Source organism: Coccomyxa subellipsoidea (assembly GCF_000258705.1).
Source record: "Coccomyxa subellipsoidea C-169, whole genome shotgun sequence".
In the NCBI taxonomy this organism is placed as follows: domain Eukaryota; kingdom Viridiplantae; phylum Chlorophyta; class Trebouxiophyceae; family Coccomyxaceae; genus Coccomyxa; species Coccomyxa subellipsoidea.
In genome coordinates this window covers 1,172,307-1,199,077 of record NW_005178031.1, presented here as the reverse complement: position 1 = coordinate 1,199,077, position 26,771 = coordinate 1,172,307, and the positions used below count along the sequence as shown (strand labels likewise).

The window sequence follows — 26,771 nt, the reverse complement described above, 5'->3', positions numbered from 1 at the left end:
ACAACATTCTTGAATCTTCACATTGCTGCATTTCTCACTGGTTTTTGCAGCTATCGTTTGGAACTTGCTAGAGACCCAGCGACAGATCACCGGCAAAAATGGCCCCATCAAGCAAGGCCAAGACCCACGTCTTGAAAAATCTCGACCTTCCCTCTATTTTGGAGCCAGCAGAGACCCCTTCCCATATTGCAGGAACAAAAGGTGAGAAGTCTGAACTTTGTGGTTGGAATTTCAGAGTCCACATGCGAAGAACGTGACTCTTGGACCCACACCGCTGCGTGTTGTTAGCGGCAGGGCGATTGGGACTGGACCTGCTTGTGTTCATTACATGTGTATTAGCTTAGCTTTGCTCTGGAAAGTCCACAATTCGTGTGGCGGTCTGTACTCGATGGCCATGGAAGGAATATGCCCATCTATGGCGCCATGGATCTTGCTTTGGATGAAGTTGTGCGATCATCCATTGCGGGTATGCATCTCACGTGATGTTTGATTTGCAGTCATCGCTACACTTGGACCAGCCTGCAGAGATGTTGACACGCTGGTGGATCTCTTGGAGTCTGGCCTGGCTGCTGCTCGTATTGACCTCACGGTGCGCTTTAAATCATGGCGGTGTCGAAGCGAGCTATCAAGATCATGTATTTCACTACCGTAATGCACAAGTAACGCCAGTAGTATTTACAAGCCACCTTCTAGTCCTCTAGGGCACCTGAAGACACGTGGTGGTGCCTGCAGTGGGGGTCATTGGAGTACCACAAGCAGTCCCTCAGGAATCTGCAATTGGCTTCCCAGAAGACCAAGCTCTTGTGTGCTGTCATTCTGGACACTGTCGGTCGCGAGCTCATGATCCGACGTGACTATGAGCTGGACAGTGAGGTGTGCTCCCATCCACCCCCCTCACACCTGGACTTCTGAATGCGATGCTTCAGATTAACGCAGCATCTTGATGCCCTCTCTGGCTTTCTCAATCTGCACAAGCTTGGACTGTACATAGCCGCATCCATTAGTCACCAAGCTGCAACATCTGTACTATTCGATGACATGTCTGAGAGGCGCTTGTGCCCTGTGCACAGGGTTGGCCGACTCACAAGGAGGTGCTGGAAATCAAGAAGGGTCAGGAGCTTGTAGTGACAACGGATGAGACTGCGGTGGCAAGCTCCACCAAGCTGCCCATCAGCTACCCTCACTTTGCCCACATGTGCCAACCGGGCGACTCCCTCTTTGTTGGACGCTACCTTGTCAACGGCGCAGACCAGTCCTCCCTTTACCTCGAGGTCTGCAGCACTCAGAACTTTCTTCCTGCGCTTCTGCATGCAATGCAATTGAAAGAAAAGCAAAGGTTCTGGAACCTGCAACGCATTCAGATGGTGAGTGCTTGTGCTGCATGCTGAGCAGGTGAAGGAGGTCGAAGGCCAGAATGTCGTCTGCACAGCAGTGAATGATGCCGTGCTGGATGGCTTGCTGACTGTGATCCACTCAGAGGGAGGCGGAGACGGCATGTCATCCCTGCAGGCAAGCAGAGTTCTAATCAGCTGATCAAAACGCCGCTTGCTCAACTAAGCAGACATTTTGGTCTCAGTGTCTGTGGAAGGTATAATAAGCAGATGTCTGTGAGGCTGCTTGACTCTGTGGTGGTGGTGGCGCAGACTGACCTACCGCTGCTAACACAATTGGATGAGGAAGCAATCAAGATGTATACGAAGGAGTTTGAGGTATGTCCCTTGCCTCAAACCTTGGGCTCTCCGACCTTTTCCTTGCTGCGCAGATCATTGCAACCCACGATTTCGACCGCAGCGCTGACTTATTGTCAAGACAGTGACCTTGCGTTGGCTGTTGCAGATTGATTACATCAACCTAACGTACACCTGCAGCGGCCTGGATGTGCATGAGATGCGCGAGTTCCTGGATGAGATCGGTTCTACTCAAGTCAAAATCATTGCCAAGGTAAGACAACACCTTCATCAGGCGCCCTGCCTCATCCTGTCTGAAGTTCACGTGACCGACAGCCTGCCTAGACTACGTGCAGCAAATGGACTCAGCAGGAAACGTAATATCAGGGACAGATGAAGCTACCGGGCAGACGTACAACCAAGGCTGCAAATCGCAAACAAAAGACTTGTTCAAAGTGATGCTTTCACCAAGGAGTGGTTCACGTGTACAACTTGGTGATAGCCTGCAATCAACACATGCACCAAAGATGGGGATCAGGATCAGCAGGAATGCTTAAGCCAGCGCCAGGCGAAGCTGTCAGGCGGACGTGCAAGCAAGGAAACAGGATGACAAAAGAACGGTGTGTGCAGGTGGAGAACCTGCAGGCGCTGCAAAACTTTGACAGCATAGTGGCGGCGGCTGACGCGGTGGTGCTGAGCCGGGGCAACCTGGGGCTGGACGTGGCGCCTGAGAAGACTGCCGTGGTGCAGAAGGCCGCCATCAACCGGTGCAACCTGCAGGGCAAGCCCGTCATCATCACCCGCCTCGTCGACACCATGGTCGAGGCCCCCCGCTGCACCAGGCACGCCCCTTTGTCACCTATTTCTCCCCCTGGTCCTGTAGGGTGGCTCCACAGGAGGATACAGGGCGCCAGAGGTTTCCCTGGTGCCCTGCAAGCGCCTGCCCAGTCTCCCAGAGGATGTGGAGGCCAACCAAGCACATGCTAGATGACGCATTGAGGGGTGTTGTGAAAATATAATTGAAAAAGGAAGTTGTGGTGCATGCTGAGGTGGCAGGGGTGGGTTTGTGGTGCAGGGCGGAGGCGACTGACGTGGCCAACGCAGTACTGGACGGAGTGGACGGCATGCTGCTAGGAGCAGAGACGCTCCGGGGAAGATACGCTGTGGAGACCGTGCGCACGGTGCTCTCCATCTGCCGCCAGGCCGAGCTGGCCTTCGACTACGAGGAGCACTTCGAGCACATGATCACCTCCGCCATGGACGTGCGCCATCATCCTCACCGCTTCGCTGTTAAAATTTCTTCAGTGCAAACAGCGCTTTGATGTGCTGGAATTTTTTAGGCAAGACCCATTTTGGTATGGCAGATATTGGGTTCTCTCTTTCACACTTCTTGGTGGTCAGGTGGACGTTGCGACTGCGTCTGCTTATCTAGATGCCAGATTGCTTGGGACATCACTTACCTTTCGTTGTAATGCAGGAGGACTTTCAGACGCTGGACTACAGCCAGCACGGCGACTACCTCTCCCCGCCGGGCGGCAGCTCGCCGGGCCTCGACGAGGCGCGCGCGGCGCAGCCGACGGCCGACACGCTCAGCCGCGCCGCCTCGGCCGTGCGCTCGGCCGCCGCCACCAACGGCGCGGCCGCTCCGGCACCGGCAACGGCCGCCCCGGGCCAGCTGCCGCCGGTGCACCCGCCCAGCCTCAATACCGTGCGCCGCACCAGCAGCAGCGGCGGCCAGGTCGGCAGCGCTGGTGCCTCTCCCAGCGGCTTCTCCGCCTCCGGCCCCATGCGCTTCAGCAGCTCCGCCGGCAAGGTATGCACCCCTGTTCTATTGGCCAAGCTACTTCAGGTCGATTGCCTTTGTGATCACTTGGCTTGATGTAAGAACATGATGTAATATAGATAAACGCGACTGGGAGATGGGGTGATGAATGCAATCAAGGGTGACCAGCAACAAACCCATCAGGATCGATTGGCCTCGCGGCCGCTGCGGGCGCCACTTGTTGCAATTTATGTATGAGTGATAGCCTTCCTACGTCCTGATTTTATCGTGCTTGGGCGCACAGCCTCAGCTGCTGCTCTTCTGCCTTCAAACGTCATGCGGAAGCAACTGGGGCCAGGGTGCAGCCATTTCACATCACCTGTGGTTGCAGAAGATCAGCAGCAGAAGCATCTGGTCAAGACAATGTTGTCACCTCAAAATGTTGTCTTCAAGTTGAAGTCAGAGGTGGACTGTAGCTCAGCGTGTCGGTGGTGTATTGGAGTGAGCCGAGTGAACTTTGTGCTGCACGATGGCAGGTGTCTTCGTTTGGCAGCCTACCACGCGCGATGAGCACGGCGGTGCTGGCGGAGGGCACCATGGACAGCCACCGCGCCCCCGAGGCCTACATGAGCAAAGTCGAGTCCATTGCTTCCACCGCCGTCCGCGCCGCCACCAAGATGGATGTGCGCACCCCCTTGAACAACATCCTCGCTCCAGCACTCACAACAACCTCTTACACCACAATAACTGGCTGCTTGTTTAGAATGGATATCCCATGCTTTGGAGCTGTAGTGCCCAGCACTTAACACTCCCGTAAGCAACACCTCTTGGTGATTGTTCGGATGGGATCTTCCATGCTCTGGAGCTGTGGGCGGTAGATTTTGAAGGGTGAAAAGAAAATGTGGGTGTTGCGGCAGGCGGGTCTAATCATCTGCTATGCCGGCACGGGGCGGACGGCGTCGCTGATCGCCAAGTACCGGCCGACGGTGCCAATTCTGGCGCTCGTGGTGCCCAACCTGAAGTCCAAGGGACTGTCCTGGGAGCTGGAGGGCCGCTTCCTGGCGCGCCAATTCCAGGTCATGCGAGGTGAGTGGCCACCCTGCCCCTTCTGAAGCCCCATGGATTTATCTGCACAAGTGCCACTTGCCAGCAGGCTGTGAGCTGTGATCAAAAAGCTTTGAGCTGGGATCAAAAGCCACAAGAGGCGTCCGAGAGAGTCGTTCTGTTTGAGTCGTGCGGCTAGGATGGAGGCAGTGAGAAGACTGGCTTGTTGGAGTGTAAAGTCCGGCAGTCAGTCTAATGCCGCCTGCATGTCTGAAAATTGCGGCTATTTGTACGGCACGATGGTGCAGGCAGGATGAGGCTGCGCCCGCAATACTTGTGTGGCATCACAATGCTTCAGCATGCTGTCCTCCTGTGGGGGGCGAGATCTTGTATGCGCTGTAGAGTTGGTATCAGCCATGATGTGATCTTGGACTATGGTTTTGCGCTCTTTGGAAGACTGGCTCTGTGTTCTCTTGCGCGTTGGTGCAGAGATATCAGTAAGTGACGCAGAATGAGATGGGTTTGTTTGGGTTGCTAAGGGGCTTGAGAAATCGAGGAATTGCTGATGCAGGGCTGATCCCGCTGCTGGGGGCGCCGATGGGGGGCGCCAACAGCGAGCAGATGCTGGCAGAGGCGGTGTCGGTGGCGTTGAAGCGCGGGCTGGTGCGCGCCAAGCAGCACGTGGTGTGCGTGCTCAGCGTGCGCGGCGACTTCATGCTCAAGGTCGTCTCCGTGGATGATGTCGGCGGCGGCATGGCCCACTCATTGTCCTCCTCAGGCAAGCACCCTTCTCCCAGACGTTTATTTCTAGTCTGTGCACTGTTCCTGCCAGAGGCAAGGTGTGCCTGCAGACCAGCGGCAGGTAAAGGCGGCTACAGATCCCTTCGCCTGATGGACTTGCCAGATCTCAGCAAGACCCGATCAATCATGGGCACGGTGCTCAGCATTTATACCGCCCCCAGCCAGCCAAGCGTCTTGTTATCATGCCTCTACAGATAAGGCCTCTTAGGATCATTTCTGCACATGGCTCTTAAGCAGCGCCAACATCAGCTATGCAGCTCCCTCCAAGCCTGGTCCTGTGCGATTTTGAGTTCCTCCATAGCAGCGGCGTCTCAAGCTGCAAGATCATGCTTCCGGTTACGCAGGCTCCCTGATTAAAGTAAGCATTCGAAAGAGTTGGACCAGATGCTGGATCCAGGGAGCCGGCGCATGCTCGGAAGCCTGATTCTGCAATGAGAAGCGCCGCTGCTGTCGAAGAAGGCCCAGCTTTTGGTCAGCACTTGTTGCGACACAACGAAGCACAATCCTGCCCCACTCACAGAGCATGTTGCCTGCATGTTTCATGGCACTGTGCAGAGCTCACTGTGCCAAACCACTCGTAAGTCTAATTTGGTGACTGTTTACCGGCTCGTACAAGAGAACTTCTAACAGTTGCTATACCTTGCCTTACAAGTATTGTGGCAGCAACAATGTGCGTTTCGATATGGCCGATATCCCTATTGCTGCCTGAATTTATGTGTGGGTTGCAGGATCGAGCTGGGATCTTGCCTCGAAAGCGGACATCAAGCCACGGAATTAGCTGGCACCACCAGTCCTTGCTGAGTCCAATCATTTGCCGGGCTGACGCGCCCATTCTAGCAGCAGCAGGGGAAACATGGCCCCAACAAAAGGAATGAAGCAGAATCTTGAGCTGTCGCAGTGTTGCTCCTTGACTTCCGCTGAGCGGGTCAGCCGGCACATGTAGAGTGTCGGGAACATTGAAGTATGCTTGAGAAGAGAAAGCTGATTGCCATCTGTGGTCTTCGCTTCTTAGTTCTTTGTGACTGCTGCAAGACACCCAAAGACAGTGATCTTGGAGCATGTCCATTCGGGAATAATTGAGTTGCCTGGAGGCATACCCGCGGGTTGGCAAGGAAGTTGGGGGAAATGCGCAGGACTGAACCTTCAAGATTGCAGCGGGTATCTTTAGATCAATTTACAGGATGCTATGGCATCGTCCTTTGCAATTGCACCTCACATTCCAGTCCAAGCATCGTGCATGACAATCATCATGTTTTGTGGGGCCAAGTATAAAGACTCTGGCCTACACCTGCTTTTCATGAGTTTCATCCGATCAAGTTTCATCGTCCTGTTTCCTTCAACATGGTGCATAACACTGTACAGCTGTGCAATTCAGCACTCCAGGCTAAACGCAATGGGGTTCCCCCATTGTCTGGGCACATAATACAACGCCCAACCCTAGTCAGCGGCCACAACAAGCCAGACGTAGCTGTTCAATGATATCATCGATGATCAACCAAAAGGAAGAATTTCTTGGGCTCAAAGATTGTACTGAACAGGCGCTCGATCACTCCTCCTTGCAAATATGGCAAGGAGTAGTAACCACTCAATGCTTGGATCAAACGCCTTCAAAAATGATGAATGGTTGCTCTCACATCATGTCAGTGACACGATGTACTTCATCTCTGACGTAGATACCAGCAAGAAATGCATGTGCAGAAAACGTCCAAAATGCCTGCTCATGTACAGACCCCAGATCTCTAGAATCCTGTTAACGAAATCCTTGCTTGTCCCATAAAGCTGACTTCAACGGCAGGTTCACGCGCCCCTCAGGATAACCGGGCCGACTTCGTTGCTGAGTGGCTGCGCTTTCGCAAGTTGGATCCATCCTGAGATAACGTGCCACCTTTATACATCCTGCCTTGCCACACAGTCTGCTCTTCAGTGCCGCCATTGCAATAGCGCTGCAAAGTAATCTCACAGACCAAACAATGGATAGACAAGCAAAAACAAGGCAGACCTAAGTTTTCAGCAACTGTGTAGACATGCGTCAACGGAAGTAAATGAACGTCGGTCAAGAGAGACGCACGTTACTCCAGCTATACGAGCTGTGCTTTGCTTTGCTGTAAATCCGCTTTCGACGCGGGTGTTGCCTTTGTTGATTGTGTCGCCTTTGCTCGTCTGTGCTATAGTCATTGCGTCCAGCAGCTGTCGTCGGCCTGTAAAAGCAGTGGATCCCTCAGCAACTAATAGCTGGTACGCAACGATGCAAGGCAGCGCAGGACTAATTTGCATGCACCAGACTGCGAGATTGCAGTTGCGTACCGAGATCAGGTTCTTCAGTTCGAAGGGCCGAAGCCACGATAAAGCCGGACATAAACATCACCGCCAGAAGGGTGAAAAGGAAAATCGATCGAGCTGGAGCAGTCATGCAAGCCAGTCAAACGTGTGGCACGTTCGCGAAGGAACCGTCGCCCTGTCAGAGCACACGCAACCAGACTAAGGGAAGGTCCCACAGGTACATCCTCTCAAATATTTACTTGGTCAAGATATTGTTTTGAAAGGTTGTCCCAGACCACTGTGCAAGAGAGAGAGCCCGGAGAACTGTACCGGTCGTTGGCGGTAGCTGTGAACTCCGTGAAATCTCTTCGACTCAGACGGAACAGAGCTTCACAGCAATGATCGAGGACCTCTTATGATTCTACAAAGTGCGATACCCGAATAAGTTTTGATGCAGTTGCAAAGACTGCTCAGGATGTAGAGGCCCCGATGCCGCAAAAGATTGCGCGTTTGAAGTGGAGGAAGTTCCGGTACACGTGGAGGCCGTAGTCACCGCCTGGGCATCAATCGTGCCGACCGTTCGATGGCGTTTCTGCAGGGGAAGAATGGGAGGCAACGACAGCTTCTTGTGGTTCAATGATTTGATCGAAGTTTATCAGTTCAATCGCTCACTGATGTGGATATAAGAACTTGAAGTCGATATTGGGGTACTGTGTCCCCAACTCTGTCCATTTGGCTGCAGACCTGGCGCACTAAATCATACGACGCCCCAGCAGTGCTCTCAGATTTTACAATTACTCGTTCTTTCTGCATCGTAATGATAGCCGATGAAACCAGGTGATCAATCCTGGATGATATTTGGTAAAATCGACGGCTTCTTCAGGAATTTGGAGTTAGCGCCAAACGGGCACATATTGCTTCTAGGTGTAGAAACTGTGGCCTTTGTCGGACGACTACATTTCTACTGTAATGATAAAATTTTACTGATTGTTGTTATGGGTCAGAGTTGATCCAAGAGCTTGACGATGTTGTCTGCCTCGCAGACTGATGCACACATCCTAGCGCTGTCCTAGTCATTCAACACATAACAGGGCTGAGGGCCACTGATAAGTTCTTCAAGCAGAAAGATGAGCTTGAAGTCCAACATCAAGCCAATCGTATATGGGGTCTTCAACGTGGCTGTGGGATGTGGGATTGTATTTGCGAACAAGGCTGTCCTATCAGTCTTCAACTTCAAATTTGTGTATGCCCTGACACTGGTGCACACAATAGTCACCATGATTGGCATGTGGATGTTTGCTGCCGGGGGCATCTTTGAGATAAAGCGGTTCAAAGCCCTCCAGGTGTGTCCACTTGGCCACACTCGCTTGCTTCCAGAGGGGCCCTTCAACCTTCCCTTTGTTTAATTCTGCAACATCGCCCAACACGTCCAACTCTGATCATGTCCAAAGTTTGCTTCTATTGTCAGCCTTTGCTGGCCTCAACGTGAGCAATATTCCTGCAGGTCGCACCATTGGCAGCTGCTTTCGTGGGGTATGTGGTATTCTGGAACCTGAGCCTGCAGATAAACTCAGTAGGCTTCTACCAGCTGTCCAAGATCATGGTGCTACCATCAGTTGCAGGGCTTGAGGTGAGCCTTGCTTGTTCCTCCTGCAAGAACATGACATCCTCCCTCCATATCCCCATTGATGTGGAAGGGTCTGCATGCACATGCATGGTGCTCACTTGCCTATCTTGCAGAAAATGAATGGTGCTGCATGCTCTGTGCAGTGTCTGATCACGGGGAGGCGGCTGACGCGGATGGAAATCTCGGCCATTGCACTGGTGGTGGTGGGAGTGGTGCTGGCGACAGTCACAGACTCCACAGTCTCTACAAACATGATGGGAGTGGTGCTCAGCGCCGCCGCTATCCTCTTCTCTGCCGTCTACCAGGCATGTCATTCCAACATCTCTTCTCCAATCTACCTTTTGCCGGGAATCCTGTCCATGCAGCTTCCTGTTAACTGGCATTGATGCCATCACAAGGGTGCTTTATGGATCAGCCATACATGCCTTGTCTGCTGTGTATTCCGCCGTTGAGAAACAGCTATTTTGTAGCTGCCGCAAATATTTCCATGCTATCCATTGCAGATGGTTGCAGGCTGAGATCTTGATGTGCTGGCATCAGGTGTGGATTGGAACCAAGCAGAAGGAGCTAGAGGCAGGCAGCATGCAGCTGATGCACCAGTACACGCCCTGGGCCACAGGCCTGCTGGCAATTTTGGTGCCCGTTTTTGAGCCTGTGGGGTTCACCAACCCCGGCCCAGAAACCATTCTGGGCTTTGACTACACATTTGCCTCTTCGGCAGCCATTATTGGGAGCGCGGTGAGCGCACCTGCACCTGCGTTCCTGCGTGTGTCACTCCTTGCCATCATTGCGCAAGCGCTATGCCGGCCATTGCATGTCTGCAAGGCATTTGCTAATGGCTACAAGGTGAGGATTTACTGAGGGGTTTTTGTGGTCAGAAACAACTTTTAAGACATTTTGGTTGGGTGCAGATTTTGGGGCTGCTGGTGTCGTGGTCGACGTTTCTGATGATTGGGGCGACGTCAGGCCTCACCTTCAACGTGATTGGCCACCTGAAGCTCATCATTGTGCTGGCCGGCGGCGTTGCCTTCTTCGGTGACCAGATGCCCCCCAAGAAGTTTGCTGGAGTCTGCATTGCCCTTGCTGGCATTGCCTGGTACTCCTTCCAGGTGAGCTGGCCATAATAGAATCACCAATGGGGCCAAAAAGACGCGTCACTGCCGATTGTGGCCCCAAATTTGTGGACGTCTTTCTGCTTCTCAATCACAAGCATTGGACATTCTTTGGAGTGAGAGAAAAGTAATGTGCAATTTTGTGGCATGTGCAACGTTGTGGCATGAGGGAGATTGTGTCTGCATGGCAGGGGCTGCAGAAGAAGTCCCCGCCCCAATCAAAGGTGGAGGACACAGAGATGGCGGCCAAGGCAGAGGAGAAGCAGCCACTGGTGAATGGGGCAGAAGGGTTGAACGGAAAGACAGTTGTGCGAAAGGAAGCAGCATGATAAACTGTGGAACATAACTCTTTAGCTCTTCAACACACAAGGGTCTTGGCTCCATCCTGGGTGGTGTGGCTGAACTGTTCTCAGTCAGTCTTCTTGATACAAGACAGACGGGGCAAGTGGCTGCCTTGAATTACTCCAGCACTTCTCGTCAAGTTCTGTTCATCACATGGATGTTGCCATTGTGGAAATGGGCTTGGAGTTGAGAGGGAAGAATGCATTCAGTATTTCAAGTTTCTGGCCTCTTGGGCAAGATTTTTTTTGGGAGGTGAACACAGGCTCCAAGATATTACCAGGGCCCTTACAACATTATGCGTGAGACTTTAGAGCTTAATTGCTGAAGATCGGTTTATACATGCTTCAATTCAAGCATCAACAGCCCAGATGTAGGCTTTTATTCAAAAGCACCCTAGCAATATTGGATGATTATGTAATGAGATATAGCCAAGACTGATTTAGCCGATGTGTTCACACTAGATCTGCATGCACTTTGCGGGCATTTCTGCAACGCTGCTATGCATCTAGCTGGGGCAGATTGCAAGCGTGCATCATCTACAAGATCTACCCCTACAGGGCTAACTGACAGTGTACCCAAGTACACCGGCCGGCTGGCACATCAAATTTACGCTGTACAATCCTGGTATTTGGCCCAAGTGGGCAGCCCATGCATGCAGCCAGAGTGACTGTTCTTAACCCTATACATGCGAAATGCGGCGCGCCTCTGCTGGAAAATTTGGAAACTCACAATGTGCCCGTGCACAGACGGCCACCTCCATGTGCTATAGCCACTGTCTCAGCACCGGAATTCAAGACAAACATATCCAAATTTGGGTTTCAAAGCTACAAAATTGTGTTAATGCCCTCAACTTATCTCCTATCTCGCAAGCCTGGCCCACGTTGTGAGCTGTCTCCGGTTGTGGTCTTGCAGCTGCACAGCAACAGAGACATCCTCAGCACCGCTCCACATTTTTCTTCAGCATTTTTTGATCTTTTTTTTTCACGCTGTTGCAGCAGTGACAAGGAGAACAAAGCCACCACAACCTGTATACATGATCTCAGAAGCAGGTACATGAGACAGTGAGGGCGCGTACATGCAGGGCGACATGGCGCTGCGATGCAGCCACCAGAGCCTCGTGGGGGCTCAGCCCCTGCTGCATGATGTGCGCAATGGCAACCACCGCCGCCTCGCCCTCATACCCGGCCGCAGCCGCCAGCAAGACCCTGCCGCCCGCTCCGCTCGATGCCCCCGCGCAGCTGCCGCGCTCACCCCTGCCCGCCTGCTCGGCTGGGCTGCCCGCGGAACTGCCCGTGCAACGCCCCTGGGCCTTGAGCCACCGCTTGGCCACGCTGATGTCAGCGGCTGAGGTGGCGGCGTTGCGGGCGGACGCCGGGTTGCTGCGCGTTCCCTCCATACTGACCCTTGCCCGGTCTGAGGGCAGGCGGGCCGAGGTTGGCCCTGCGCGAGCCTCCCCTGAGCTCCTGCGCGCCTGTGGCTCCGCGTCTGGCCTCCAAAGCCTGTCATGGGCACACAAACTGTTTGCGCACGTTGCATGCGAACTCTTGTTGGCAGTACGGTGTAAGGCAAAGTGCAAGTAAGCGGGCACTATGACTCTGGGGCGCACAGCCTTTCTAAAAGTACACAGCAAGCCTGATGAGCACAGTCATGGAATGTATACTTGAAAGAATGGCAAGCGCACCCGTCTGCGCTGGAAGGCACATGCCCCGGAAGGTGGGCGAAGCTGTCGGCGCCGGCTTCGCCGTCTGAGGAGCTGGAGGACGTCCGGCGGCGCACGAGGTTCGCCCCCGAACGGCCAGACGCCCGCACCAGATCAGGCGCTGCTGTGCTGCACCCTGCCTCAGCCGCGTCGATGAAGTTCAGAATGCTGGGCATGGCTTCCAGCAGCCGCTGCTCTGAGCCTTGATCATCCGCGTCCTGCTGCCAACAGATCACAAAATCTCACCACTCCAGTTGCGTTGACATGCATGTCATTTTTCAGGGTGTACACCCAGGGCAACACCCATTGACAGAGTTACGAGGAGCTACAAAGCCGTGCTGCACTTTATTCATTTCAGCTATGTTCCTTCCCAAGAAGAGCAGGCTATGGGGTTTGCTCGATGTGCGTGTGAGTTCTATTGAGTGTGGTCGCACCGAGCCACAGGGCAGGGCACCCAGAGGGACGACCCTGCACGCAGCCTCGGTAGCTGTGCAGTTGGCGATAGCGGCTGTGAGGCCTGCGTCGGACAGCACCCAGTCCAGGCAGCAGGCACCGTCCCCTGAACCCTCGCTCTGGCCGTCTCCGGTGGACTGCACAGCACATACGCAAGACAGTCAGTTGCTGCCAGTGCCCTCTGCACACTTTTCACACATGCAGCGCTGAACATGCTCTTGGAACAGGCCTGATTCTATCGTATAAGACTGAGGTCAGCTCCATGAAGACATACACAAGCGCTCGAGGCATGTGACCAGTGGACTCAATAAACCCTTATGACATTCAGTCGTATACACAGCATGTTCACGACATCCTAAGTGCAGTGGGTCTTGGTCACCTGGGGGCCGAAGCAGAGCAGGAGCACGTGGGTGATGCCGTGCTGGCGCAGGGCGTGCTGACTGGACAGGGCCTCCTTCGAGCCGATTAGCAGCCGGTCCGTGAGCGGCGTGAGTACGCTCAGATAGTGCTCTGCCAGGCTGTAGCGCACGCTCAGCTCGCTGGCGTTGCTCACGGCGGGCTGCAGGAGCGCTTGCTGCTTGGGCGTGACGTCCGTGCCGGCGGCACCTGCGCGCACCTGCCGGCCACCCCCCGCCCCGGCCGGCCGCTCGTGCGCCGGCAGCTTCACCTTCTTGCCCCGAAGCAGCTGATCCACCCTGCACGCATCAACACATATGTACATGATTCTGCTAGGTCTGCATTCTTTGCATTCCTGCCCTTCTTATCAGGTGCCTTCATATTCAACAGGTCAAGCTGGCACCACAGGGTCCACCAGTTCGCATTTTTACATAGTGCACCTAATGCCATTGCAATTTCCCCATGGCTTCATAGTAACAACAATTCTTTCTGGAGGTCTCTGCATTATGTAAGTGGACATAAGCAGGGCTTTCAGCGCCACAACTAAAAACGTCTGGCGGGATGTACCTGATCGCGATGTCAGAGAGGGAGGGGCGGCGGCAGGGGTCGCGCACAAGCATGTAATCCAGCAGCTCAACCACCCCTGGCAGGTCCGCCACAGCCTTCAGGCGCTCCGGCGGGATCAGCTCCTGCAGCGAACGGGCACGTGTGTCTACTCCTGCCTTAATAAGGATACACATTGTATCCTTAAGACAAATGCATTACTCTGATAGCAGGCAGATCACTTGGAATACCATTCAAACCTATGCTGCCAACAGCAACACAAGGTTCCAGCATGTCAGCCTCGTGGGCTATTCTCGGCTCTTCCTATGGCTGCTCATTCAGCACCGGCATCGCGCATCGCCCAGCTGCAGGAAAGAGCTGACAATAGCTTGGAGACTGATGTGCGCAACCCGCATGTTGCTGACGGCGCAAGTGGCGCAGCACGGAGAAAAATGTTGCCGCACCTGGCCAGGCTGAGCGAGGCGGACGAAGAAGCGGATCCAGTCGGGGTCGTAGAACAGGAAGTCGCCCGTGAGCAGCTCGTACAGCAGGCAGCCCAGCGCCCACACGTCGGCGGGAGGCCCCGCGCCCTCGCGCCGGCGCCTGTCAAAGCCGTGGCGGTCCGCTCGCTGTGCGTTGCCCACCAGCAGCATCTCTGGGCTCTTCACATACTCCGTGCCCCGGTTCCTGCGCGCCGCACATGCATCTCATATAACTACTCATGCTGCCAAGCTAGGTCGAAATATGCAGTGTGCCCTTGAGAGCCCGCTAGACCAAGGCTTTCATGCCGCTCATTTGGCCACATGCGTGTCACAAAGCAGACAAGCTCACCAGGAGCAATCGACAGTTGGATCAATGAAGGGCATGGCTGGGAAATAACGCCGGACCAACGTAGATGCTTACTTAGATGCGGAGAGTCTCCGTGTTTCCGTTTTGGCATACACTGGACCCTGAGGTGCCAGCTTAGCTTGAGCTGAACATGCAACTGAAAGATCTTGAAAAGAGAATTTTCAGTCGTGGGCACGCACCGGATGGTGACGGCGCCGTCTGCCGAGGCGTACATGCGGCTCTCGCCAAAGTCGGCCAGCACCACGCGGAAGGGCGGCCGCGCGCTGCCGGGGAGCCAGAACTCGTCCTCGGCCGCGCCCGCCACCGGCTCCAGCAGCACGTTGTCGCACTTGAGGTCAAAGTGCACCACGTTGTCCTGCGCCAGCACCTGCACGCCCACATCACAGCCACACGTCAAGGAGAGTACAATGCAACGAAGAGCTTCCAAAGCTGTTTTGAAGTCTGCCCGGGCATCGAGGCTTCCTCATGGCATGTCCAGACAGCAATCTGTATGTAAGACGTGGCAAGCATTTTGTTTCGAGATTACATGGGAAGCCAGGCATGCTCTTTTGGGGGTTCTTCAAGGATGCCAGGCTTTATTGAGAAGGGTCCTGGCAGATTGCCACTTGCATGCAACAATGCAGAAGCCTTTGCAGCAATGGCAGCAGGGTGAGAAGAAATACCTGCTTGGCGGCGATGATGTCAGCGAAGATGGTGAGGTAGAGGCGGAGATGCTGGGCGGGCGGTGAGGTGATGCGGGCGCGCCAGGCCTTAAGCGAGGCCGCGTACTTGCGCATCACCAGCACGATGGAGTCCCCCTCAAGCCCATAGTTGAGTAGCTGGCACACGGCCTGCTGGCCCCTGAACCTCTCCAGAATAGACACCTCCGAAAATACATCCACCTGCAAACAACAGTCGCAGCAATCGCCACTAAGGCCCTGCGGACCGCTGAGACAGGGAAGTCGGGGAGACGGGCAAAGCTTTGTAGGGCGGCCAGGAGCCTGACAGTGGGCACATCGTAGACTGTAAAATACACTGGCAGGAATGTATTTCCCCTTAGGGACCATATGGCCTGCTCATATGACTGCGCCTAATATGAGAGAGAAGCAGGGATGCAAATACAGGCATTTACCTGGTAGCAGGGGTCGTGGATGGAGGTGGGGATGTCGATGACTTTGAGTGCCACCTCCTCACAAGCGCCCGTCTCCGTGAAGGAGCTTGTGTAGACCTGCAAAAGCCCCACAGACAAAGTCACAGGGACGCCCTTCAAAACCACGAGCACGCCTTTGCGCTCGAATGGCCTGAACTAATCGGGAGTGTAGGGTGTTGGTATAGGAAATGTGCCATATTATGGAAAAGTTGGCCACTGCGCACATTTGAACTAGAATAATTTGACAGGATCTTGAAATTGTTACCATTGTCAATGCCTATGTCCCTCAGAGGAACAATACACACACCGTTATCCAGGTTCAGGGGCCAGGTATGCATCCAAATCTGAGGAAACAGGCATCCTAAATGGCGCCAGTCTCATTGTCAACACGCGATAGATGATAAACAATCAGAAGGCCTCGGCGGGGGTCGCACCTGCGCGTAGGCGCCGCGGGCGAGGCGGCTGCGGTGCGAGTAGAGGCCCGGCTGGAAGAGGGAGCAGCAGAGCAGGCGCAGCAGGCGGGTGGCGGCCGGGCCGATGCGCGCGGCTGCGGCCAGGAGCGGGGGGCCGAGGGCGGCGTTGGAGGGGTGGTTGAGGTGGTGGTGCAACAGGTGGGGGATATTCTGCTGGCGCCGCTCCAGGGGCTGGTGCGAGGAGTATAGCGAGTCCAGCTGCCCCGCCTCGTTCAGCAACAGCTCCAAGACCACCTCCAACACCTGCGAGGGCAGTGTCCCAATGTTGGTCTTTTCCATATTTCAGGCCGTCTGCAGCAGCAAAAGGTGAGATCTGTGGCCGCAGTATCGGACCTTGATGATCTGTATTCTGTGATCATGTCTGTGAAAGCTGCAGGAGGTCTGCAGCAGGGGGAAGGTGAGATCTGTGCAGGAATGCTTGGGTAGGTGGTGCTCTGGGCCAAGGAGTCTGTAATAATAACTGCTCAATGTTGGAACAACTCTGAATGGTGAGTTTGAAATGCAGGACGCAAGCACCCAAGGCTAAATTGGACCGTCGGATGCTGCATTGGACAAGTGGTGCACTAAAGCAACACCAGATGGTCCAAATCGGCTCTGGATGCTCATTCATCCCGCACTTCGAACCCACCATTATCCAGCCTGGCCCAGATGGGCCCTCTCAAGTTGCTTCACAGCAGGCGTGGCAGCCAGGTTACACTCTCATCCCACATATAAAAATGGGGAACATGCAGTTGAAGACACACGAAGACAAATACAATCATGAAATGTTAAGCTGCTTCATGCAGGCACGCACCAGCAGCTGCAGCTCCTTGTCCTGGTACAGCACCCGCCTGGCGCGTTCCTCGCCGTAGGACAGCACCATCACGGGCTCCTCCAGGCACTCGCCCGCGCTATTGTGCGCCTCCAGGGCAGCCTGCATCTTGCCCATGCCCAGGCCCATCTGCTCCAGGGACCCCAGCCCGCCCTCCGCCGCGTCACCGTAACCCTGTGCCACAACAAAATTTTGCCTTATCACCCTCGCCCTTGCCAAGGAGATGCAGGTCTGTTGTCCCACAGACTCGTCTAACCCATGTCTATTGCTGACCCCCACAAACTCTTGGCATGCAAAAGCACCACATCTCAGATCACTTTTTTTTTGTGATTGTACAGGATGACAACGCCCATGTCTCAACTTGAGCCTCAAACCGTCCTCGCCCGCAACATGCAGGTCAGCATAGATTGTGCTGGTGACAGAATGCAGCAAGTGAAATGCGTAAGCAGCGGCGTGCTGAAATAATGCCTATCTGAGTTGAAGAAAGGGCGCGTACCTTTTCACTGGGAAATTGGTCGCTGCCGGAGTGCTGGCTGCGCCTGAGGGAGCCCATCAGGTTCAGGCGCGGCACGTTGGATTCCGCGCTGGGCGGCCTCTGCGGCAGTGCGCCCAGCTTCAGTACATTGACGGCGGCTGCCGGGCCTTCACTAGGCCGTGGCGTCCAACCTGTGCTGCTGCACGTCCTGCGCAGATGACCATGAACGTTTGACACATGGCATGCACACTGCAAAAGGGAGTGTGCTTGTCACACCCTGCCAGGCGTTACCATGGAACACTTCAATGGACAATGGTATAAGAAGATCAAGGATGGTGGTAGGTACCGTTGAGTGTCACAGTTGTAGTAGCTGCTGGCGCCTTCCAGGGCCTCGAGGGCCGCCACATCAGCGTCCAGGTCACCGCTGAAATGGAACGGCGCAGTCGGCTTCGAGGCGGTTGCGTCCTGCCGCGGGCCCATCTGCCTCCTCGTTGTTCCGCCCCCAGACGCCTCAGAGCCGCTGTCCGACTCAGAGCTGCCCTCGTCCTCTGTGGAGCAGTCCGAGGCGCTGTCCGCATCCTCCCTGCTTAATTGCAGCACCTCGGCTGCAGTTTCAGAGGCAGCCTCCGGCGCTGCATTCATGCTGGAAGCCGCAGAGTGCGCTGTCTGGTTGCCGTCATCCGACGGGCTGGGGAAGCCGCCGCTCTGCGTGGCATGCAGCATGGCGCTCTGCAGGAGCAGGCGGGGGACGGCGGTGTTGGCGCGTCCGAGGCGCGGGGTGGCGGCTGAGGGGAGCGCCCCGGAAGGCGCCGCGAAGCTGCGGCCGGAGCTCGGCGCGGAGGACGGCCGCTGCGGTGCGGCCATGCGGCTGCTGCGCACGGGCGAGCCCCGGCCACGCGCCGTCGGCCGGGAGCTGCCCAGCGGCGGCTTGCCCCCTGCACAGCGCACCGGACCCCTGTGAGTTCAAATGAATGTACGGCGCTGATCTGTTCTTTGGTTGCGCGGATAATACCTGCAAATTGAGCTTTCAACGCGGCTCCATTGTATGTGCTGTACAAGTCCGAGGCTTAGTATATACTATTGGGGAGGCTCATCTGCAGAGGCACCTTGATTATTGGTAAAGGGATGGTGTAATAAGCACAACAACAACAGCAGTGATAGTGATATAATGGGAGTTGTTCAGGGGGTGGGGGAAACCTGTGGGGGGCCGCGAGCCGTGGGCGCTGAGTGAAGAAGCGGCGTCCTGGCCACCTGCAAGGGAGCCGAAGGAGGCTTCGCGCCCAGTGACGGCGTCGGACAGGTTTGAGTCGGCGTCCCTGAGAGGCGCCATATGCCCGGACAGGCCGCGCAGATCCAGTGCGGTGGCGGACGGCGCCGGCGAGAGCTGCAGCGGGGGCACTTTAAAGGCCTGCCCGGCCTTGTTCAGGAACGGGCTGCTCGGCCCTCTCGCTGCATCGCCTGCACAGTGCATAACACACTGAACCATGCAGCAAGTATAATGGCGAGCTCATTAGGAAACCATCCGAACATTGTTGGCCCAGCCATGTATGCAGGGCATGCTTTGGAAGCAGTGAAGTCTGTTGATGACCACGCAGTCCACCAAGACAATGGAGAGACCATGGAATGATGAGTATGGGAAGAGAAAGAGGGGGCGCATGGATGCACAACGGGGCAGCTCCCACCTTGAGAAGCGGCTGGGCGGGAGGGCGAAGACAGGAAGTCGGAGCCGGCAGAGGCGGCGGAGGCGAGGCGGCCGGCCGCGGGCGGGAGGCGCGCCTGCAGCGCGGCCTCGTACTCCAGGCTGAGCTCGCGCACCAGCAGGTCCATCACGCGCAGCTGGTAGAACCGCCGCCGCACCGCCGGCCCCGTGCACCGCGCCATGGCCCGCAGCACCTGCAGAAGGAAAATTGTGTGTTCAGTGTTTCCTGCACAAATCTGTTTTCCAATACTGGGGGGAAGAGAATGAGCTCTGTATTGATGGATGTATTGCTAGCCGGGCGGCTAGGTGCCATGGTGACGTGGATCACCCCTCACCCCCTCTCGGGCCCCTTCTTGAATTCCCAAAGGTGGGCAAGACGCAAGGCTAGTTCATCGGAGCAGTCACATTGCTTGTGGCGAGCACCTACTTCAACCCCAGACAATTGATAAATTCCTGGAGAATATTTATGAAAAGTAGGGGGTGGCACCTCAAGGTGGAGGCGGCACAGGGTGGTGGTGGACTCGCTGATGGAGCGGCCGTGGAAGAGTTTGGCAAAGTGCAGAAAGTGCAGGTGCACGGCCTGGTCCACCGCCTGCTTGGAGCCCAGGAAGGGATTCCCCGGGGCCCCCCACACCGCCGCCAGCAGCCGCAGCGCCGCGCGCGCCTCCGGCCCGCTGTGCTCCCGCTCAGACTGAGCCGACGCCGGCTGCAGCAGGATATATACCGTAGTCAGCGCCAGAAAACTCTTGCACCCCCTTCGCGCAAGGCTCTCGCACAGGCCAGTTGGGAATCTGGTCATAACGTGGCAATGGTAGTATCGTATTTCAATTAGGTTCTTGTCATGGATAGACTCCGCTTGCATCAAGAAGGCTGGCAACACAATACATTTGAGCAGCTTGAAGCTGAGGCCAGTACATCTGTGGGAGGTATGCACAGGGTCACTTGAGGCCGTGCGTTGCTCAAGAGATGAGGATGTGCTGATTGGGGAGCGTACCCCGGTGAGCAGGCGCACGGCGACGCCCTTGGGTGGGTCCACTAGGAAGGCCAGCCCCTTGAGGGCCTCCGCTCTGGAAGTGTCAAGGCTGACTCCCCGCTGCGCGCCTAAACTGGCGATGCTGTCACCCTGAAGGGTGTGCTTCACCAGAATGTCTGCCCCCTTCCCTCCATCGCTGTTAGCGCCCTCCTCCGCCTCTGCAGCAGATACGGATGCCGGTGCGGCCCTGGCAGGCTGCTTTGCCTCCACCTGCGCATGAAAAAGAAAGGATCTAACAATCTGCAATGCATGCGCCCTTTGCAGGAAAATCTGCCTCAAAGCATGTACCGAAAGCGATAAATCGACGGGCAACACCTGGTCAGGAGAAAGAGCTGCAAGCTTGGAGAGCCGATAAGCCATCACTCGTTACTGCGGCATGAAGTTTGTGACAGAGAAGCAGGAAACTGCACCTGTCCAACAGCAGGCTGTCTGCCCAGGAGCTCGGCCAGGGCAGTGTAGTGATCCAGGCAGGCCACGAGGAGCATCTGCAGTCCGGATGCGCCGTGCTCGCACAGCTGCGCCGCGGTCCTCACAATGTCCGCCCGGAAGTTGGCTGCTCTCCGGTCCCGCACCATGCGCTGGATCAAACTCCTCCCCAGTCCAGCATCCTGCGCATATCAGATAAAAACTTTAAGTCCTTGCATGCCCAAAATTCGTTGTATCATGGGGAACCTGATGCCTCCCATGACATTCAATATTACAAAAAATTATTGACATCCTGGCTTTGGAAAGGGATACCCCTCATCGTAACGCACTGACACCCGACATGACCACCCAATCTACAGAAAATTTATTGACATCCTGGCATTTAGACAGGTGTGTTACATCGTGGAGCACCTGGCAGCGCTGCAGCAGAGTGGTGTCCAGCTTCAGAAGGGCCTGCATTGCAGCCATCGCCTCATGCGGCCACGAGTGCAGCGGGCCGCTGGTCATGAGCGCTCTCTGCAGGTCCTTCACGGCCGTCGAGCAGGTGCTCTCCACGAGTCTGGGCAGCGAGGGCGCAGGGGACGCCAGCAGGTAGTGATCCAGCAGATCAAGCAGCGCCGACGCATCCTTGAATGCCTGGGCCGACAGTGCCTGAATTCACAAGTTAGCGGTGAGCCCAGCAGTTGGGCAACGCTTGCAATGAAGCTTGCGAAGAAACCATCTGCATTTTATCGTGATTTTTGGATATCCAGTATTTAGCAGAAGGTCAATACACAGAACATTTGTCTTTGTAGCAGATAGTCATCGCCAGACTGCTGGACTGATGCACATTTTTCCATTGATCCGTGTCCTGCATCCAGGGCTCCCAAGCACAACAGTGATGTTATCTGAGGGGCCGCACCCGATGCGCTCTGTCACTGCAGAGCGCAGTCAGAGAGGCTGCCACGCTCTGCACCAGCGGGTGCTTCTCGCGCGCGCGCCCTGCAGCGGCTTGCCCCGCAGCGTGCGGGCTTTGCATGAAGCAGCTCGGCTGCTGAATGATGTCATTGCCACGGGGCACCTCCGCCGCAAAGTAGTGCAGCACCGCCATGGACAGCTTGCGCTGGCGCTCGCTGATCCCAGCAATTCCATCACCCTGCCACAGCCGAGCAACAGGAACTCTTCAAACCTACTCAGCACACACAAATACATGCACAAATAAGCCCAAGGTTACTGATGAGCCAAGATCCTGCAGCTTGGATTCTGTGCAGGCATGCTGTACACGGCAGTAGCGTGTACGGGGTCTGCATTGCTTTCATTGCAAGACACAAGAACGGCAGATCTTCTATGACGGCTAGAGGTCGCACCTTAGGGGTACTGGGGGTGGCCTGCGCGATGAGGTGGGAGGCGAGGCTGCGTGCGGGTGAGCGCAGCGCGGCGCACTCCGCCACAAGTGGCGCCACTGCCAAGAGCGCCTCCAGCAGCAGACACATGCGCTGGCTGTCTGCGCTCTCATCATCTGCTGCCCAAAAAATTGTCTGGATCAGCCGTGTGATGTGGGAAGAGCGGTGAATGGGCCCAATGCCTTCTACCGGAGAAAGCCCGCATTCAAACGTCGGAAGCGGCTCTCACTCTTTTGCTTTCTCTTCTCTTTTGTTGTCATTCAATACAAAGCTCAATGTCTAACCCTGACCGCTGCTATATGCCTCTTTGTTCTGCTCTGCAGGCACCAACAGTTGAAAAATTCATACCATCAGACACAGGCAGAATCACCAGCAATAGTTTCTCCTCCATTCAGGCGGTCCTGTCACAGGAGCTGAAAAACAACAGCATGTGTCATGAGAGCGGCAAATGGCTGCGCACCTGAGGAGGGAGCGTGGGGAGAGGGCAGAGACTGCTGTGAGGCGATGGAACGGTGGGATGTCAGGCGGGAGGTGGCACGCTGCAGGCGACCCACTGGCGAGCCCAGAGATGAGCCGCGCGCCGTCTGCCGGGGCGATACCGCACTGGATGTGGATCGCGCCGTCAGCAGGATCCTGCAGCGTTGTTTCAAGCTGTCAGCACCGGCAGTGCCTTGTCCGCACACGACATGCCAGCCATGTAGGATCTAAGCTCCTGGGGTTGGAAGTGAGGAGTCTCATGATGTCTCAAAGGTTTGTAAAGGCAGCAGTGTCAACAGAGGAGCCGAGGCCTTGCGCTAAGTTCTCCGTCAGGTGGATAATTCTTTCAACATTTTGTATACTGCTCCTGGGGTGTTAAATGGCTACTTTAGACTTGAACAGAGCTGAATCTGAGCAGGGAGGAATGGTGGGAAATGAGAGCACCTGTGCGCGTCCAGGGATGTGGAGTGGTCAGTCAGGTGCAGGTGCAGCGCGAGGGCAGAGGACGGCGCGCGGCGCAGCGTGGCCTGCCGCTTGTGCGATATGATGGTCGCCAAATCAGCCGCCACCAAGCTCTCTCCCAACGCGCCACCTAGCGCCGCCAGCTCTGCAGAGGCAGTCACCTGGCACAATATCCTTTCCTTTAGCATGCATGTTTTCTTTTAATACAGAGGTTTCACAAATAATGAGCTATGGTCATCCTCCTCTTGGATGCTCTAATCCCCTTTTCTCCCCATTTCACGGCTCCGGTCGGCTCGGAGGCCCTTCAGGATTGATGCCAATGAGTGGTACTTACCGGCAGGCTTTCATCCTCCTCTCGGAAGGAGGTGGGTGGTGTGCCGAACGCTGGTGAGTGCGTGCGCGCAAGCGGCGTGCTCGCAAAACCGCCCTGTCTTGGGTCTGTCAAGTTTCTCCGTGTGGACCTGGTCAGGCCGCCTGAGTGCAGAAACACCTAGATCATTACACGCACAAAACACGATGTCTCTTTCTCTGCGTAAGTTTCAAGCCAATGCCACATGTTGTGTCACCAGAAGCTCACCAATGAGTGCTCCTGGAGATTGGCTGGTGGGCAGCATGAGTTTGGGCACAACAACTCGTTTGCTGGACGACCCGGGGACAGCAATGGGACCACTGCTGGCCGGTGCCCACAGCTTGCTAAGTGCCTGAGTTTGAGGTACTGCGCCCTCGTTCTCATTCAAGACCCCTCCATCTCCCCCACTGTTGACATCCAGACCTGCTGGCACACGCATGCTTGAGATAAACCAGATATTATAACCTCTGTTGCCAAGAAGAGGGCTGACGGCGTCTGCCAAGCATTTTTCCATTGCGCAGGATGTTGTAGCAGCTGCACGAGGCACCTACCTGGGATGTCAATTTTGAGTCCGGCCACGTCGCGTAAGGGCTGCTTCGCCCTCTGGCTGGTGGGTGAGCGGAATGACGCAAAGGCTGAGTCGTCCGTGATGCTCGTGCGGTCTGATGTGGGCAGCTCACACGGCGGCGCAGGCGCCTTCACCACACACAGCGCTTCCAGATGCGCTGCAATTGCACTCCCCAGATTGCTGGTCATTGCCACCTGGCAAACCCACAGGATAATATTGAGTACAAAAACTTGCTTGCAGCAACACACTCTGCGCATCTTGATCAACGGTCCATGTCACACTTCTGTAGGCCTGGCAGCTATCTTGTGAGTCATGGGCGCCTGCTGCATGTGTATGGCGCCAAGTCGAGATGTGTGGAAAACATTGATTGTGGCTAACCTTGCACACGGCGGGCAGGTCGGCCACAGCCAGCAGCAACCGCAGGAGCACCACGCCAGGCAGGCCCTCTGCAAGCGCCCCTCTGAGCTCCTTGACAATGCGCTGGGCTGCTGCAGCCTCGTCACTGGCGCCAGACAGAGCTGCCACAGCTGATTGGGCGATCAGCTCATCAATTTGGTCGCCCTCATTTCCGCCCCCGTCTCCAGCAGCTGTGGCTCTCAGGACAAGCGCCTGCCCGTCAATACACATCCTTAAGACTCGTGCTTGCAGGTGAGGTTGTCCCAGGGCAGGGAAAAGTTCAAATATGAGTCATTGTCCAACTTGGCGGCTCTGCTCTCTCATGGGATGAGGCTGCCCAACACTCCAGGATTCTGCATTATGATAGGTGGACCAATTCAGAGTTTAAATGAGCTGACAGGCGCACCTCGAGAAAGCCATGCTCCATCCATGCATCTGCCCAGTCAGCAGGACCCCTCATCTCATCCTCCAACACCTCCAGCAAGGCATCCCGCTGCTCTTCAGCACTCTCCCCATTCCTGATGCTACGCACTGCCGCTGCTATCCGCGGATCTGCTGGAACGCTTGCAAGTTCAGCTTCCTTGTCTCTGCGCAGAGACTCCTCTTGTGCTGCACTGGCTGCCGCTTCTTCTTTTCTTAAAGGCGCTGTCTCCAATGCCTGTTCCGGCAGCTCTGTAAAGAGCCGCTCTGGCGCCTGAGGGATGCTGAGAGAGCCGTCGTCGGCGTGCAGGTCGAATGTCTCAGCCGATCGCTTGCCTTTCGCCGGCTGCAACTTTGGCAGGATCGCCAGGGCTGCATCCAGTGTGCCCACAGGCTGCCCTTGACCGCCCCCATCTGCATTGCATAGCTTCAGGCAGGAGTGCGCCACATCCACTGTGATCACAGCCCGCCCCACTCCCCCCTCCTTGTCCAAGTAGGACACCAGCACGCCCTGTCGCACACACTAGTCCCCATCGCTCAAGGAACCCAGACAAGCATTTCTTGCCACAAGCAGAAGCAGCCTTTGTGATGTTTTGTCAACCTTGTGCGATGACAGGGCACATCGGGACCACATTGGCATGCTGTCAGCAGTAGTAGTAAGGCTGCATAGTAACGGCATCTTCATACCTTGGGGTGGCCAGTAAGAGCTGCGCCCTTTGTGTGCAGGTGCTGCATGAGCTCGCTGGGCTCCAGCATGGCGGGCAGGAACCCCGGGTGGGCCTCCACGTCAGCCAGCAGCCTGGACAGCTGGGGCAGCAGCACAAGCGCCAGTCGGTGCACTAGGAGAAAGTGACGCCCAGACAGCAGAAGCCGACAGACCACGTCCCCAGCCGTGCCCTGCCCGCTGGTCAGCGCCTTGGGCAGCATCTGCACCTTGCCGGCCTTGCCCCATACCGGCAGAGTGTGCGCGTCTCCATTGAGCCTGCATGGGCGGCATAGTCACTGTCACTATAAAAGGGCTCACACGCTGGCAAGTGCATTTGTGGTGCTCCCTCATCGTGTGCAAGTGCATATGCTGACCAAATAATTTAATGGTGTCGTACCGGTAGGCGAGGCTGAGGAGGGGGCCGCTCCCACCCAGGCAAGCATCACCCAGGAACAGCAAGGCTGCGTTCTTTCCGGTGTCCTGCCCAACAGTGATGGTCAGCAGCCTCAATCAGACGATAAAAGTACGAGCATCATCTGAGGCTAGCTTCACTAAGAAGGGGACCATCCCTCACAAGTGCTAATTGTCGCAGCCATCGAGCCCCCAACCTTGGACTGACATGCATCAAGAAATATATTGTGTCAATGTGTTGCAAGCAGTCTAAATATCTTCAATCACAATTAGTTCCTTGTTACTGGGGCATCTTGTCGTCCAAAGCACCCACGAGGCGTTTATGGGTCGGGTCCGGTATGGGATAGTCCAAAAGTGCACAAAACTGCCAATTTACATGCATCTGCCATTTTTCATGCAATCAAAACAGCATGTCAATCGATGCAAGAAAGTTCCACAAACCTGCAGAGCTGTGATGATGAGCCTGTCAGGCAGGATGGAGAGAAGGACATCCTCATCAAAAGCATCCTCAGTCAACACAGTACGAGGGGTCCCGCAGAGGAACTCTCGGAGTCTCGGAGAGAGACAACATCCACTGTGTGTGACTATTGCTTTCTGGTAGGAGCGAGCTTGAGCGCCACTTTGGTGTCTTACAGCAGTCATGGTTGGGCAAAAAGGAAACCTCAAAAGTAACGCAGCTCTCTCCGATCTATCTTCATTGCGGCGCTCCCCATCCGATCCCTATGCCAGATCACGTCCCTGCAGGTGATCTGAAAGAGGTGAAAGAAGGCGACCGAAAAGAGAAAGAGAAGAGGGGGAGTGAGCAGGCAGTTTGAACATTTCCTCGATACTGTAACTCCCCAAAGTGGTCGGCGGTCAGGGGTGAACAAACGTGCGTATCGGCCCCACGAGGCGAAACCCTTTCAAACAGTAATAAATCAACAACGGACGCGACAGACTTCCAGAAAAAATCTCTGGGGAGGAATAATTGACATGTGCATGACAATCGTATCCCGTGGAT

General features: G+C 55.6%; 4 protein-coding genes across 4 annotated transcripts; 3 read left to right on the top strand and 1 right to left on the bottom strand.

Annotated features, from left to right (window-relative positions):
- Positions 1-98: 98 nt before the first annotated feature.
- On the top strand, positions 99-5,365 carry COCSUDRAFT_37338 (Phosphoenolpyruvate/pyruvate domain-containing protein; the record flags this gene model as incomplete). Its single annotated transcript, XM_005646023.1, has 12 exons — positions 99-201; positions 498-589; positions 733-873; positions 1,071-1,271; positions 1,393-1,464; positions 1,644-1,709; positions 1,837-1,941; positions 2,298-2,509; positions 2,743-2,956; positions 4,347-4,515; positions 5,045-5,214; positions 5,306-5,365. The coding sequence occupies 12 exons, from the start codon at positions 99-101 to the stop codon at positions 5,363-5,365; spliced, it is 1,605 nt and encodes a 534-aa protein (XP_005646080.1).
- Positions 5,366-6,434: 1,069 nt separating this feature from the next.
- Positions 6,435-7,367, top strand: COCSUDRAFT_33694 (hypothetical protein; the record flags this gene model as incomplete). Its single annotated transcript, XM_005646022.1, has 2 exons — positions 6,435-7,170; positions 7,343-7,367. A coding segment is annotated over exon 1 (181 nt), but the record flags the coding sequence as incomplete, so codon positions are not given.
- A 1,293-nt stretch (positions 7,368-8,660) lies between these two features.
- COCSUDRAFT_30059 (hypothetical protein) lies at positions 8,661-11,044 on the top strand (the record flags this gene model as incomplete). Its single annotated transcript, XM_005646021.1, has 5 exons — positions 8,661-8,876; positions 9,038-9,250; positions 9,674-9,802; positions 10,072-10,269; positions 10,464-11,044. 5 exons carry the CDS (start codon positions 8,661-8,663, stop codon positions 10,599-10,601), a joined length of 894 nt encoding a protein of 297 aa, XP_005646078.1. The 3' UTR covers positions 10,602-11,044.
- Positions 11,045-11,472: 428 nt separating this feature from the next.
- On the bottom strand, positions 11,473-26,153 carry COCSUDRAFT_56748 (hypothetical protein; the record flags this gene model as incomplete). Its single annotated transcript, XM_005646020.1, has 32 exons — positions 11,473-11,526; positions 11,690-12,113; positions 12,296-12,531; positions 12,748-12,903; positions 13,146-13,461; positions 13,730-13,851; positions 14,170-14,392; positions 14,734-14,921; positions 15,217-15,435; positions 15,666-15,761; positions 16,118-16,399; positions 16,950-17,141; positions 17,464-17,650; positions 17,789-18,377; positions 18,640-18,900; positions 19,125-19,335; positions 19,629-19,847; positions 20,136-20,384; positions 20,585-20,782; positions 21,012-21,251; positions 21,502-21,735; positions 21,947-22,098; positions 22,443-22,615; positions 22,904-23,082; positions 23,256-23,395; positions 23,499-23,693; positions 23,822-24,032; positions 24,217-24,447; positions 24,641-25,165; positions 25,342-25,636; positions 25,758-25,840; positions 26,148-26,153. 32 exons carry the CDS (start codon positions 26,151-26,153, stop codon positions 11,473-11,475), a joined length of 7,086 nt encoding a protein of 2,361 aa, XP_005646077.1.
- Positions 26,154-26,771: the final 618 nt, after the last annotated feature.